The 14,264-nt window shown below is 49.4% G+C and overlaps 7 protein-coding genes across 7 annotated transcripts, besides 5 other annotated features; all 7 read left to right on the forward strand.

Annotated features, from left to right (window-relative positions):
• Positions 1 to 731: 731 nt before the first annotated feature.
• On the forward strand, positions 732 to 2,378 carry TraAM80_00755 (methyltransferase; the record flags this gene model as incomplete). Its single annotated transcript, XM_029377824.1, has 1 exon — positions 732 to 2,378. The coding sequence occupies one exon, from the start codon at positions 732 to 734 to the stop codon at positions 2,376 to 2,378; it is 1,647 nt and encodes a 548-aa protein (XP_029242304.1).
• A 260-nt stretch (positions 2,379 to 2,638) lies between these two features.
• Positions 2,639 to 2,664: a microsatellite.
• An 86-nt stretch (positions 2,665 to 2,750) lies between these two features.
• On the forward strand, positions 2,751 to 4,925 carry TraAM80_00756 (uncharacterized protein; the record flags this gene model as incomplete). Its single annotated transcript, XM_029377825.1, has 1 exon — positions 2,751 to 4,925. One exon carries the CDS (start codon positions 2,751 to 2,753, stop codon positions 4,923 to 4,925), a length of 2,175 nt encoding a protein of 724 aa, XP_029242305.1.
• Positions 4,926 to 5,057: 132 nt separating this feature from the next.
• Positions 5,058 to 5,699, forward strand: TraAM80_00757 (dynein light chain; the record flags this gene model as incomplete). Its single annotated transcript, XM_029377826.1, has 1 exon — positions 5,058 to 5,699. One exon carries the CDS (start codon positions 5,058 to 5,060, stop codon positions 5,697 to 5,699), a length of 642 nt encoding a protein of 213 aa, XP_029242306.1.
• Positions 5,700 to 6,208: 509 nt separating this feature from the next.
• On the forward strand, positions 6,209 to 7,618 carry TraAM80_00758 (putative elongation factor Tu; the record flags this gene model as incomplete). The annotated part of the gene is made up of 1 exon (XM_029377827.1): positions 6,209 to 7,618. The coding sequence occupies one exon, from the start codon at positions 6,209 to 6,211 to the stop codon at positions 7,616 to 7,618; it is 1,410 nt and encodes a 469-aa protein (XP_029242307.1).
• A 173-nt stretch (positions 7,619 to 7,791) lies between these two features.
• Positions 7,792 to 7,853: a sequence feature (A-rich).
• Positions 7,854 to 8,517: 664 nt separating this feature from the next.
• Positions 8,518 to 8,558: a microsatellite.
• A 221-nt stretch (positions 8,559 to 8,779) lies between these two features.
• Positions 8,780 to 8,810: a microsatellite.
• A 1,012-nt stretch (positions 8,811 to 9,822) lies between these two features.
• TraAM80_00759 (alcohol dehydrogenase) lies at positions 9,823 to 11,001 on the forward strand (the record flags this gene model as incomplete). The annotated part of the gene is made up of 1 exon (XM_029377828.1): positions 9,823 to 11,001. The coding sequence occupies one exon, from the start codon at positions 9,823 to 9,825 to the stop codon at positions 10,999 to 11,001; it is 1,179 nt and encodes a 392-aa protein (XP_029242308.1).
• A 426-nt stretch (positions 11,002 to 11,427) lies between these two features.
• Positions 11,428 to 11,475: a microsatellite.
• Positions 11,476 to 11,921: 446 nt separating this feature from the next.
• TraAM80_00760 (uncharacterized protein) lies at positions 11,922 to 12,446 on the forward strand (the record flags this gene model as incomplete). Its single annotated transcript, XM_029377829.1, has 1 exon — positions 11,922 to 12,446. The coding sequence occupies one exon, from the start codon at positions 11,922 to 11,924 to the stop codon at positions 12,444 to 12,446; it is 525 nt and encodes a 174-aa protein (XP_029242309.1).
• Positions 12,447 to 13,093: 647 nt separating this feature from the next.
• TraAM80_00761 (uncharacterized protein) lies at positions 13,094 to 14,257 on the forward strand (the record flags this gene model as incomplete). The annotated part of the gene is made up of 1 exon (XM_029377830.1): positions 13,094 to 14,257. One exon carries the CDS (start codon positions 13,094 to 13,096, stop codon positions 14,255 to 14,257), a length of 1,164 nt encoding a protein of 387 aa, XP_029242310.1.
• Between the last annotated feature and the right edge of the window lie 7 nt (positions 14,258 to 14,264).

A 14,264-nucleotide genomic window follows, 5' to 3' on the forward strand; every position in this document is an offset into this window, starting at 1 on the left:
GGTTTTCCGAGACGCGCGCCCCCTGGCTGTGTGATCCCCTACTGCCGGCGTGATGACTTATTCAGAGACGGATCCCGTAATCAGAGCACTGTGCGCTGAAACGACACGATGACAATCCGTATACATATCTTGCTGACGACACCTGCTGCCCTACCCACCCACGACAGGTTGCGTTGCTGGCCGCAATGATGAAAACTTGTCTAACGACAGGCGGACCGACCCACCAATGAGGACTCTTGAATGTGTACAAATGTTGAGCGACCTGTTTCCACCCACCACTTCTCCCCTCCATTCTTGTGTGAACGCTGTCTGCGTCCCACGGGAATCTTGGCCTATTCTCGCGCTTGCCGCGACGCCCTCGTCTAACACCTCGTGCTGTGGGTTCCATTCTCAGCGGGGTGATTTCAGGGGGCGGAGAGTCTCAGCGAAACGCCTACTGTTGTATAGTTCATGTAATTGTTTTTTTGTTGACGTGTTGTGCTTGTATGTTTTTTTTTTCGCATGTTTTTGTTTTCCATAGTAGTATCTGCGATGTCATCTCACTTTAAGTGGAAGGTTCTGCGTCGGGTATCTTTTTTGCAGAGATGTGTTTGTTGTCGTTTCGCTGTGCTGGTGGTTGCTTTGTTTTGCGGTTTGCTGATCACTGCTTGTTGGTTTTTTTTTCAGAGGAGGATGATCGTGCGGAAAGATCTTTGTTGATTGTTTCACATGCGTCGTTTGTGACCACACCCATGGTCGTAGAGAAGTCGTTGGTTGAGTTGCGAAGTGGTAAAGTTGTTACACCACGGTCTTCTCTGCGCGGCCTTGCTTGTCCACCGTACGATGCCCAGGCGTTGGATACAGTACAGATCCCACTTGAACATCTCCCGCGGAGGAAGGCGAAAAGTGTGGCAACAAAATACAACAGGCGTGTGCACAATTGCCTTAAGGATGGTATCTGGCATGGTGTGCGTGCGGAGGACCATCGGGATATTCTGCGTGGTATTGTCAATATGAGTGGCGTCGGTAGAGGCTCCTTTGTTTTAGATTGGGGGAGTGGATGTGGACAGAGCATGCAATTCATGTATGAGGAATATAGTGTGAAGAGCGTTGGAATAGACGTGGCGAATGCATCGATCTTTTACGCGCGTTTGATAACCTCTGATGATCTACTTCATTGTGTAGCAGACGGGACAAACATGAGTTGGATTTTATCGGATTTTTTTGACCACGTCATCAGTTTTGGGTCGATGCGACATGTGTATAATCAGACGCTTTTCTGTAATGTGCTGAGACAGATGCTACGTGTGGTGAAACCGCTGGGAACAGTCTACAATGGCTGGAGTGATGAAAATGACTTTAAGCGAAGGCACGTGCCCTTGTGCCTTGCTGATTTGCCTGTGACGTACAAAATTGTGGAGGAAAAAGAAGCCTTTTCTCACATCCGCGTATTTCCTTTGAAGGCGAGGCAGTCGACACCCAGCACGTACTCTCTTGTGATAACGAAGCATTCAAGGGAGAGGACGGCACGGGTGCCGGATAAAGTGTACAATGACGTTGAGGCCATGCCATTCCGTTGTCATGGGCCAAAAGGTATGGACTGCGGCGCACAGAACGCGTCGGAGAGGAGGGAAACTTTTTTGCGGGAGGTTTTCATAAATGGCTCAGAACCGGTGGAGTGGCCTCTCTGTCCACCGTATGATCCTTCGTTCGAGTTACGACAAATCCCGCTGAAACATTTACCCCGGAAGAAGCCTACAAGTGTTTCACAGAAGTACGATCGTCGTGCACACGGCTGCCACAAGGATGGCATATGGCATCGTGTCAACCTGAACGACCATGAAGTCATTCTGCGTGTGATTGCGGGTTTGCTTAATGTGAGAAAGAACGATCGATTGCTGGATTGGGGCTGTGGATGTGGTCACCACTTGCAGTTTATGCATGATTTTTATGGTGCCGTTGGGATGGGGATTGACATCAGTAATAAAACGATTGAATACGCCCGAATGATGACGACAAAACGAAATCGCTACTGTGTAGCCGATGGAACCCGCATGGATTGGCTGCCCTCAAATTTTTTTGATCATGCGTTTAGTTTTGGCTCCGTTTACCATGTGTACAATGAAACCCTTTTTTGCAGTGTATTGCAGCAGATGACACGCGTTGTGAAGGCTGGTGGAAAGGTATACAACGGATGGACGGAGGAGTCGGAGTTTCCTCGCCAGAAAGCGCAGTTATGCCTGACAGAGGTTATCCCACCCAACTGCGTGCAAGTAGAAATACTGGAGGAAGTACAACTGTTTAAACGCGTGAAGTTGTTTCCTCTCAAGGCGCGTAGGAGTGTACCCAATACATACTCGCTCCTCATACATAAGCTTCCGTCATGTCAAGGCACCTAACATGGCCTTATATTCCACGTTATGGTTGCTACTATTACTGTCGATGTATCGTTGCTGTTGTTGTTTCTTGTTTCATCCCTGACTCTCTTGTAGCGTGTCTTATTTTATTTTTTATGCGAAGCCTCTATATTTGGCAACGTATCTCTGCATGTTGTTATTTACTTTGCTAAAGCGTCTGCAATGACTATCTTTCCTACACACCTGCAACCGCGCCGAGTGTGTCGTTACTAAAGGGGTGATTGGGCATGTTTTCCTTCCTGCTCTCTCTCTCTCTCTCTCTCTCTCTGGGGAGATTACCTCCATGGTTCTTATCCTTCATTGTTTTGCCGTATGCCCGCTGTGTAGAAGGTGGTAGCCTCTACGGTTTTCATTATGAAGCCGTCCTCGAAGAGCCAGCTCAGCAATGAAGATGACGAGAAGTGTCTTCTTGCGAATCTCCAGTATCGGCTTTCCTTGCACTGCTGCCGCGTGTTGGCTCAACTTACGGCACACACTGGCAAATCGTTTCTTACCCTGGCGAAGCGAGGACGCTCCCCACCACGCTCAGAGGCAGAAGGCGAACATGCTGAGGACGCCGGAAAATGTGATGAGTTCAGCATGCACGAGGAGGCCTATCGTTCCGTCCTCAGCGCCATTGCGGCCTCATGTACACTTGGGCATCGTTCCTGTCATGCTCTATGGGGCCCGCGTGGGTGTGGCAAGCACCGCATTCTTCGCCTCGTGGCGAAAGAGTTCAGACAGCGTGAAAGGACACTTGTTTTTTACCTCGATGGTGATACTCTGAACGGCGACGAAGATGGCCTGCGCTCCATTGCGGACCAACTTCTCGATTTTTTGAAACGCCCACAATCGGCACAACTACGCGCGGCTGACTGGTCCTTGCGTACGGGAAGCTTTGATTTTGGGTCTCTATTTGGCTTCTCAAAGTTGCTGCAGCAGGACCTTGCTGAGTCTGAGGTTCAAGAGAGTGACGATGACAGTTCCAACTTGCTAGCACGAAAGAGGGCTGCAGCTAACCGGCAAAAAAAATCCGGGAAAGAAAACGACAAGAAAGCGACAAGAAAGCGGGCTCGTCCGCAATCGCCTGTTGACTCGGAGAGTGAAGGTGGAAAAATGGACGGCGAGGAAGGCTTGCTATTGATGACGTCAACTATGGCGTTGGCTACGGGTGGTGTTTCGAGTGCCTTGCCAGCCTTGCAGCGAGCGCTTCTTTTGATGAAGAGTTACGGCACAAATCTTGTTATTTGCATCCGTCGCGTGGAACGCTTTGGGATTTGGTGTGATCAACTTCTGTATGTGCTCTCTGGGCTTATGCATGAGAGTGATGGTCGAGGCGGTGGCATGTCGCTTGTCATGACTTCATCTACGCCCGATATTCGGCAGCTGGAGAAACGTCTCTCGAGCCGACTTACTTGTGAGACACGCTGCATCCCATTGCTTCCGTGGACTGCTAGTCGTGTGGCTAGGGCCTGCCTAGTAGAGGTGAGAGAAAGCTTGCAACACCGTATTGAACGAAGGGTAGCGCTAACGAAGAACAAAGGCAGGAATAAAAAATCCTCTGCCTCTGAAGTTCCGTTGGGGACCGAGATGGATAGCCTGGTTCCTCCTCACACGGGATGGAGCTTTGATGTCCTGAGCGGCGCACAGGAAGTAGTAAACCAGCAAGTGAATACGACATTGTGTGCATCCACAGCATCACCATCTCATCTCACGCAGTTGCTGGAGGAAACGATGCTAGGGATGCTGACAGCTGTCCTCACAGAAATGGACGACGTCAGCCGCGCTGAACATGAGTCGGTGGAAGGCGCTGTTTTTGTGCGACGCGTTGCGCGAGTTTCTAAGGATCTGAGGAGTATTGCTGCCACAGCAGGAAGAGTGGTGGCGTCTGTCTCGTCTGTTTTTGGCGAAGTTTGTTCTGGGCGCCTTGTGTTCCTTAACGAGAAGAGCCGTCGCGGCATGTTATTATGGCTGAAAAGCAGGTTGAAAGAGAGTGGAAGCGACAAAAGCTTGCGGGAGACCTTTGCTACTGCCCCAGAAGCGGTACGGACGTTATGGTTATCGACTTCTTCCGAGAAACCCGCTCGGAATGCAAGAAAGGCGGCTGCAGCAATGGCGACGACAGCGGCTTCGCCCTCTCCTTTATGTAGGCAACCGCTATTGTTTGACGATCTGCTTACGGATTGCCGTCTTGTGGAACTCGGGTATTGCTCCCGCGAAGCATTCTTTGTTCTGTTATACGTGTACTTGCGACACGAGGCGGGAGTGGCGCGAACCGTTGTTGACCTGTTAGAGGACGTCTCATCTTCTATGGGGACCCAAGCAGCCGCAGCTCTTGACCGTGCGGCTTTTCACGCCGCCATTGCCGCATTGAGCCGTTGGCGGGTTCTTAGCGTCGCCGGACGAAGTGGCACCGGTGTAGTTTCACTACGCGGTAGTTCGGCGAGACTTCGGGAATTCCTACAGTCAGTTTTGCGTCAGGCGAACTACTGTGGCTCTGTGTTGGGCCTGGAGGCGAAGGAACTGACAAGGCTGCGTAGTCTTGTGTGAAATTGACGTTTTTAAAAATCTTTTTTTTTTTTTCTATCCGTTGTCTTCTTTACCCCTTCTGTTTGTCTATTTATTTATTGAGCTTCCCACCTTCCTTGTGCTGACCACTGTGACGTCTTTTTTCTTCCCTACATGTTTTGTGCGGTTCTCAAGGGAGGTCGTGCGACAAACTGGATCGCTACCATGTCTGTAGAAGCCTCATTGGAAGGGCCGCCGGCTCCAGATGTTGCTGCGAATGCTCCGCCGACCGTACAGGACCAAGAAACCGGATCACCTGCTGGCACCAATACTGAAGAGACATTAACATCGAAAAATGCAACAACAGTTACCACAGGGATGCTTCCAGTATTCCACGATACACGGTCGCATGAAGAGATTGACAGCGCTGAGCCAGAGGAGGCTGAGAGGGTGACAGAGCATGGGAGCAACATGGAGATTAGCGGCATCCCGCCGAATGATGTGAAAAACATCATCTTGCAGGTTCTTAGCCCGTATTTTGACGATGAGGGCGGTGAAGACGACGCCCAGCGCTATGACCACATCAAGGCTCAGGGATGGATTCAGCTTATTTGCGATGGTATTATGGAAAAACTGTTGGGAATGCATCGTCCGTACAAATACGTAGTGCATTGCATGATAATGCGGAAATGTGGGGCTGGAATTCATGTGTGCTCTAGCTGCTACTATAGCCAGGCTGACGGCTGGGTTAACCATGCACATGACCTCTCCGCCCACATCTACGCGGTGGTGACTGTCTATTGGAGCGCCATATAGAAAAAAGAAATGGGATGATAAAAAGCAGGGGAATGACGAGTAGAATGTGACATCTCTGCATATATATAATATATTAGAGCGAGAGGTCACTTAGTTTCTCTGATGTAAATGGATGCAAGAGTGTGAGTGAATGCACAGGGGAGGGAAACAACAATCAACAACCCTGATTTCACTTCTTCTCACATGGAAAGAAAGAGAATATATGTGGGCTATCGCGACGATGTTCACGGAAGAGACGGAAAATTTCCTGATGTGTCGTTTCTATTTTACTTTAAAAATTGTATTCTTCTTCTTTGGACACAAATTTATTTACTTGAACGGATTTCTCCTTCTGACTCTAGAAGACCGTGCTTTCCTATAGGTAGTCATTTTTTTTTTTTTGCCATTCACGCACCCCACTAAGTAACGAGCGAGAGAGACAGATCTCCCGCGAAAGACTCATTGTAGATAGAGCGTTCTAGGAAGGGGATTCGCACGGGGTTTATTATTATTGTTCTTATTGTTTTCCAATGTTTCGTGCTGCTATTCGAAGCGGCCTTTTAGCCCCGAAGAAGGAGGTTTTTCAGCGTAGCAAGCCACATCTTATCATTGGTACAATTGGTCATGTCGATCACGGTAAGACAACGCTTACGTCTGCCATTACGACAGTTCTGGCGAAGAATGGGAAAGCAAAGGCACTTGACTACTTTTCCATTGACAAATCCCCAGAAGAAAAGAGCCGTAAGATCACGATCAACGCAACTCACGTGGAGTACGAGTCTGAAAAACGTCACTACGGACACATAGACTGTCCAGGTCACATGGACTTTGTCAAGAACATGATCACCGGTGCCGCACAAATGGATGGTGGAATTCTTGTTGTAGCAGCTAACGATGGATGCATGCCGCAAACGCGAGAACATTTGCTGATTTGTTCGCAGATTGGCCTTCCTGCTCTTGTTTGCTTCATCAACAAGTGTGACATGATGCATGGGCAGGAGGACATGATTGAGCTTGTGGAGATGGAGGTGCGTGAGCTTCTTGAAAAGTACAAGTTTCCTGCGGAGGAGACACCATTTGTGCGGGGCTCTGCGGTGAAGGCATTGGAGGGTGATCCTGAAAATGAGGCCCGCATTCTTGAGCTTGTAAATAAGTGCGATGAATGGATTCCTGACCCGCCGCGTGCCACTGACAAACCTTTCCTTATGGCTATTGAACATGTCTACGAGATTGGAAAGGATAAAAAGTCTGTTATTGTGACTGGACGTGTGGACCAAGGTTTGATGAAGGTCGGTGCAGACGCCGAACTTTCCGGCTTCAGCGCAAAGAAAATGACCGTGAAGATTGCTGGTATAGAAATGTACCATAAAACACTGGATGAGTGTATGCCCGGCGACTCTGTGGGTGCGAGCATCGTCGGTGCCGGGGATACAGTGAACCTCTCCAAGGACAACGTGGAACGCGGCATGGTTCTCTCCGCACCAGGAGCCACCACCTTGTTTAACAAGGTTCGTGCGCAGGTTTACGTGCTGACAAAAGAAGAAGGTGGCCGTCACACGGCCTTTAGTCCCCACTATCGCCCGCAGCTCTTTTTCCACTGCGCGGATGTCACGGCAGATATCAACTTCCCGGAAAGCGAGAAGCTTGCGGGTGAGCTAAACAAAAAGTACGGCCGTGACGCGGAGGAACAAAAGAAGAAAGAGGCTGAACTCAGGGAGTTTGAAAAGACGCTTGTCTGCATGCCTGGTGATAATCGTGAGCTTGTGCTCACCCTTGCCTATCCAATGCCGATGGAAAAGGGACTTAAGTTCACCATCCGCGAGGGGAAGATCACAGTCGGCTGGGGTGCCGTGACGGAGTGCCTAGCACTTGATCCTAAAGTGAGCATTGAGGGTGTCAAGCAGACGAAGGCAGTGACGGGCAAGGGAAAGAAGAAGTAATGGGTGTGGTGTCGTAGTGGAGGGCGAAGAAGATGCGGTGGCAAACGATGGTGATCTCGTGTTGACCGCTAGGGTGGTCGATAGCATGTGTCTCTTAAGCCACTGTTGCTGCCAAAGACGGCGACGACGACGATAATCCGCGGGAAAACCTCGCCGTCCACTGAAATCAAATGAGGAAAGAAAACATGAAGCAAACAAATAGCAACGCAAAGCAAAAAAAAAATAATAATAAAAACTCCTGATCACCCAGAAGGGGAGTTATTGCTATCTACGTGCGATGATTGGGCTGGAGGCACGCCCGCACACTTTTCCATTTATATTTAATCAAGGCAGAGTATAACAAGGGGGACCACGTGCGCCAACAAAGGGGGAACCGAATAGGGTGCCGGAGGAGCAAAATGAAGGAAAACTCAGACAAACCCAGAGCTACAGCTGAAGAAGAAAACACTAACACGACACCTATGGCGGCGTCTCTCTCGCTAATATTGCCGCGCCACATTCCTTCGCCGGTCCCTCTTTCTTCACAGATTTTTAGGGATTGAAAGAATATGGAGGGAAAAAAAGAGGGAGAGACAAAAAGAAAAAAAACAAAGAGCTTTCCTTAACGCTCCTGCCATATAGTTGGTGCGAGTGATGCAGGACGTTTTCGCAGCAACAAGTAGAGAGGGAATGAAAATGGTAAGCTAAGACTCAAAAATAGAGGCGATAAATGATTGGCAGAAGATGAACGTGAAAAACAAAAAAAGAAGGCGTTTACGATGCAAAGCGTTGCTTCACTTTGAGGCTTTCCGTGGGGCTTGGCGTCGCTGACGGCTATCGGTGTGGCGCCGATAGAGACGGCGAGTCGTATTTGGTGCAGTAGCGACAACAACGGTGGGTGGGCGGTGAAATTTCCTCGTACCAACAAACAAAACAAAACGACAACACACACACAAAAAAAAAGAATGCTTTTTTTTTGTTTTGTTTTTACCTATTTTTCCCTATTCCCGCCACTCCTCGTTTTTTGGTGCCATTATGGAGCTCCTGCTTTCTCTCTCTCTCTTCCTTGCCTGTGCACCGTGGTGAGAACTAGAAGAAGCAACAGGGACAAAGCAGAGGGGGGAAAAAAAACGCTAGCAAAGGCTGTTCTATGCTGCGACGTCCCGTGTCGAGGAAGCGCGAGGCGGGGTGGGGTGGGGTAAGGTGAGATGGGAAAAGAAACTAGGCAGGTGAATTTTAAGACTATTACTCAAGTTGGAGGATGAGGTTAAGGGGGGAAATTGACGTTGCACACATATTCTAGCGGAATTCAAATTTTAGAAGGGAGCACCACACATTGCAAGAGTCCAAGGAACAACCTGCTTTTACGGATGGGGTGTGTGTCTCTGTGTCCTCCCTCAAATGACAGATTGCATCGTAATTCTCTGTCGCTCTTGAATATTACTGTCATCTCTCCATTATTGTGTCCCTCTCGTTTATTTTGCGTGGTGATTTTTTTTTTTTTCAAACTATGTGTCTATTTTTGTATTTTTTTGGAGGCTTCGAATTAACCGAGTTCCAATCATCGATCTACAGGAGCTATGAAAAGGACGGTGTTGAGTAGTTCCCGTTGGGCTGACGAGTGACCTCCTCTGCCTGTGATCAGCGCCAGACGTGGATGACGTTTCTGAGGAGTTTCTGGACGCTCTCCCCGTCAGCAGCAGCAGCAGCGACTGGGGCACCTTATTTCATTTTTGGCATGCAGGCCTCGCCTCCATTTGCGTTGCTCTAGACTTCTCGGAGGGATGATGAGGGGCACGTACACCGCTGCCGCCGTCGTTTCCTCTTTGTTTACCCTCATTTATTTGCTTTTCTGGCGGGGCCAACTGCCCCATTTTATCCTGGGGCGTTTCCCTCCGGCGGGGGTTTGTAGCAGACGGCTTCACGTTCCCGCCGCTTTGCCGTGTCCCAGACGTACAGGATAGGAGGCATCAACAAAAGAGGAAAGGAAAAGTGAAGGAAAGAGCGAGGGATTGAAGGCGCGCGTAATATACTCCTTCTCGCCGGTGGCATCATTATATCTCCTTCTCTGTCTCACGACATTTTTTCACTTGAGGAGGAAGCGAATTCTATTAGCCAAAGCATCACGCAAACGAGAAGGACAGTAAACCAAAATAAATAAAAAGGTGATCCATATTTTTTAAAACTTTTTACTGTTTTCATAGTAAAGAAAAGAAGCAGCAATCATGTTTCGTTCCACGCGCCTAACTGCCGCCGCCTCCGCCTTTTTTATGCCAACACTAAGCTATCTTGGTGTTGGGGCGCTCGACGAGGCCGCTGGCAAAATGCTGAATCTGGGCTTCAAGAAGCCCTTACTGGTGTGTGACGTTGGCGTCGAAAAGGCGGGCATTCTTGGCACTGTTGTGGAGACACTTGAGAAGAAGTGCCAAATGAAGCCCGTCATATTTAAGGATGTGCACCCTAACCCGACTGCTCACAACGTGGAGACCGGCTTGGAGCTGTTGAACAGGAACTCGTGTGATTCTGTTATTTCTCTGGGCGGAGGATCACCACAGGATTGCGCAAAGGGAGTTGCTCTCGTTAAAACCAATGGTGGCTCCATTTTTGATTACGAGGGCCTGAATAAGGCAGAAAAGGATCAGTTTCCACTTGTCGCCATCAACACAACATCTGGCACAGCCAGCGAAATGACACGCTTTGCGGTTATCACAGACGAAAAGCGGCACGTAAAGATGGTGATTGTGACAGAGAGAATAACTCCGCTCATTGCCGTAAATGATGCTCTACTGATGGTGGGACAGCCGCCTGCTCTTACTGCTGCCACGGGCATGGATGCTCTCACGCATGCGATTGAGGCCTATGTGTCACTGGCCGCATCCCCTATTACGGATGCTTGCGCACTGCAGGCCATGAAACTTGTCAAGCAGCACCTCGCTAATGCAGTGAGGAATGGCAAGGATCTTGTGGCGCGGGAGGGTATGTGTTATGCTGAATTCATTGCAGGAATGGCTTTCAACAGCGCCAGTCTCGGCTACGTGCACGCCATGGCGCACCAGCTCGGTGGCTTTTACGACCTTCCCCATGGTGTTTGTAATGCAATCCTGCTTCCACACGTGCAGCAGTATAACTCTGACGTCTGTGCACACCGTCTTCGTGATGTTGCAGGCCAATTGGGTGCAATTACGACAGGCATGGACGATAAGGAGGCTGCGGCTGCAGCTGTTAATGCGATTCGTCATCTATCAAAGGAAGTGAACATTCCGCTGGGGTTTAAGGAACTTGGTATGCGTGAGGAAGATATTCCTGCACTGGCCACTGCAGCCTTGCAAGATGCTTGCGCCGTTACCAACCCGCGACAGGGTAGCAAAGAAGATGTGATGAATATATACCGTGAGGCGATGTAGGCGTCGTAAAACGATAAGATAAGGGGTAATTTATGAAAACGAGTAGGCGACGCCGACAATAACTGGGAGTAAGTTGATATAACTTTGTAGGGGATTTTCACTCATTCTTTTAAAACGTTTTTTTTTTTGTTTGGGCGCTGTCTCATTACCCATACTTTTAGGTAAAATTTGTTTGTTATTGTGTGATTTATTATTATTGTTATTTTTTGCATTCTGTTAGCAAGCGGGCCGTTTATTTTTGCATTATTTTTTACTTATTACTTAGTCTGTTTCATGGGTGCAATGAAAGGTAACGAGTGCAGTTGTTTATTGGCCTCGCACCTCAACCCTAATAGCCTCCACGCGGGGAGGCCCGGTGTATGGGATGGGGTCGTAAAAACTGTTACCTCTTAAATTTATCGCGAGACCCTGCTTATTAGAGATCCTTGTGTGAATGACTTTGTCTGTTTGTGCATGTGTGTGTGTTTGTGAGTGCTGGATAACTCACTTCGTTAGTGGAGGTCGTGTGGCATAATGGGCAGAGCTGTTTCCTTTTTTTTTTTTAGCCAGAAAGGGTAATGCCTCATCCAGGTGCACATTCCATGCGCTTGTGGAGGGGAGTATGCATCTAGGTGAGGTCAAGCGAATGAGTGGGTTGTGTGTTCATGTAAATCGATTTGTTTGTCTATTAGTTGATTTGTTTCCTACGGCCACGCGTTGGGGGCGGCGCATGCCGCGTTTTTATTTTTATTTTGGTCTTGTGTTTATTAAAGGATAGCTGACGCTTCTTCCGCGTCTCGTGAATCGACAGGGTCTGTCGCACCTTTTGTGGTGGCGGCTGGAAACCGTGGCACGACTCTGCAGGCTGTGGTAACGTAGCGGTATTTGAGTGCTCCACACTGGCCGCGGTCCCAGTCGTCTTCTCTCACCTTCTCTTGGACATGGTATGGGCGGTTGGATGGACAACATCTGTGACGGATCTCAGGCGGCTTGCCTCGCCGCGGGTGCGGCTTCACACGCTTGGAGAGTGCGTCACGTCTGGCGGCCGTGGGGGACGTCATGGTGGCCACGAGGCTGTTGCGGCGTTTTCCAGGCCATTACTTCATGTGGGCAGCAGCACAGAATGTTTTTTTTTTTTTTTGCCTTGTTGGCATTCGCCGAGCGCTTGCCTCAACGCTTTGGTGTCTGCACAGATAATGCCGCATTGCGGGGTGACGCCTTTGAAGAGTGGGGGTGTTGCGAGACCGTGCACCTTGACGCGGGAATTGGGCGGGGCATTGTATCTTGTTGGCACCGACAGTGTGGATGCGCTTATTTTGTGCGTGCTGCCACAGGGCAACCCCGCGGATGGGCCGTTGCGTGGTAGAGCTTTCGGTTTTGGTGGACTGGCGAAGGGGCTCAACTTGGGAGGGGGATGGAGGGACGGCTCGTGTGATTGCGGGGCCCTAAAGGTTGCCGCTTTATGAGTTCACAACGAGACCCCAGTTAGTGTGGATTGGGTTATGAGAAAGTTGGTGTAGTGGTGTATGGGTGTGAAATACAGCTATGCATGAGTGTAGGGTTGCGGATGCATTAAACCAAACTGTGGATTTCTTTGTTGTATTTTCCTGTAATAGGAGCACGGTGTGAGGCCTCAATTGGGCGCATGCCATTGTATATAATATATATATAGTTTTTTTTTTGGCGTCTTCTTGTCCTTGTGAGCATTGTCTATGTTTTTTTAATAAATAACGACAAGAAGGGAAGGTGCGGGAATTTAGTTTGGAAAAACAGATACCTTTTTGTATTTTAACTAAGGAAGGGGTGGAGTGTTTGCTTTTCCATGTGGTGTGGAAGTGTCTTCGAGATCTGCAGTCACATGTGCGGCCATTTGCTTTGCAGAGAGGTGTTCATGTAGTGTATGTTATTCTAAACCTTTATCTTTTTTTTTCCTCTTGTATTTACGCTTTTTTTTTATTATTATTATTCTCGGAGGTGCATAGAAAACCGTTAGGGTTTCTGCGTGTTCGCTCGCGCCCTTGTCCCACACACCCGCACGCGTACTCCCACGCTGAGTGGGTGTGGTAGTTTTTGCATTCTTTCATTGTTTTTTTTTTGTTCTTTTACTAGAGACATGAACACCTCATTCAATGCAAGTGACCTGGTGGTTGCGGCACCTTCCCCTTCGGCAGTAGGGACGTCTTATGCAACGATGGCAGGCACCACGCTTACCTCCCGTAGCCGTGCGTGTGTTGTGCAGCACAGGAAGGAAACAACAAAGGCCACTGTGAAGGAAGTGGATGTTGTGCATCGAGGTCTCAAGCGGCTTGAGACGCGTATGCATGAACTGGAGTCTCGTGTCCAGTACGTAAACCCATGGGTGGTGCAATACATGTGGGAGATGCTGTGCGATTTACGGGATAAGATTGGGATGAAGTACAGTCACCAGCGGGAAAAGGCTTGGATGACCAATTTGCGGCAACACGGACACTGTTCTTCTGGGGAACAGCTGTTGTCAGAGCGAAGGGCAAAGTCGTCGGCAAATCGAGGTTCCACTGAGATAACGACGGCAGCGAGAATGAGGGAAACGGATTCAGTGGATGGAATACTTTTGACAACCCCAATGCGTCTCTTCGAGGAGAGCAATGAGGTTGGTACTGTGGACTACCACAATGACGAAGGTGACGCCCTGGAGACATCAGTGTCGTCTGAAAGTGATGATGACACTCCATTGGTTTGCAAAAAAGGTGCGATGATGGCTGATGCTCGTTCTCAGGGCGGAGAAAACTTTGGGCTGGAGCCCCCCAGCGACGGGACGGATAGATTGAGGGGTGGGAGACGGTCGGTAAAAAATGGCCGGTTGCTGACTCGTTATATTGCCAACGTCGATGCGCGTTGGGAGAGCTACCGGGTTGCCCAGGAGGAGTGTAACAGCAGGATGGAAATTGCTCTGGAGGAGAGCACGCGGCGCTCCTTTTTTTTTTCTCCATGTCATGTAGTTTGGCGAATGCGCTGCATCAGAGGGAACTTGGTTTGGCTTCTGCTGCATCCTCCACCCGTAGGAACAAGTACGACACGCAACAGACTGCAACACAGCGCAGGAGAGACACTGCAAGGCAGCGTCAACGGGAGCGACTGGATGAGTTCGATGTGTCTTTTCCATCGCGTACTGAACTTCCGGGGGGACTGTCTCCCATTGAACCAACCCAGAGTCCTTCTGAATTTTTCTCACCGCAGAGGGGCAGCAATAGGCGCGGCAGGAATCAGGACCAAAATCGGCCAGCGGAACGAGATCTGAGTGACGC

Source organism: Trypanosoma rangeli (genome assembly GCF_003719475.1).
Source record: "Trypanosoma rangeli strain AM80 chromosome Unknown Tra_15.4_contig_00014, whole genome shotgun sequence".
Classification (NCBI taxonomy): Eukaryota; Euglenozoa; class Kinetoplastea; order Trypanosomatida; family Trypanosomatidae; genus Trypanosoma; species Trypanosoma rangeli.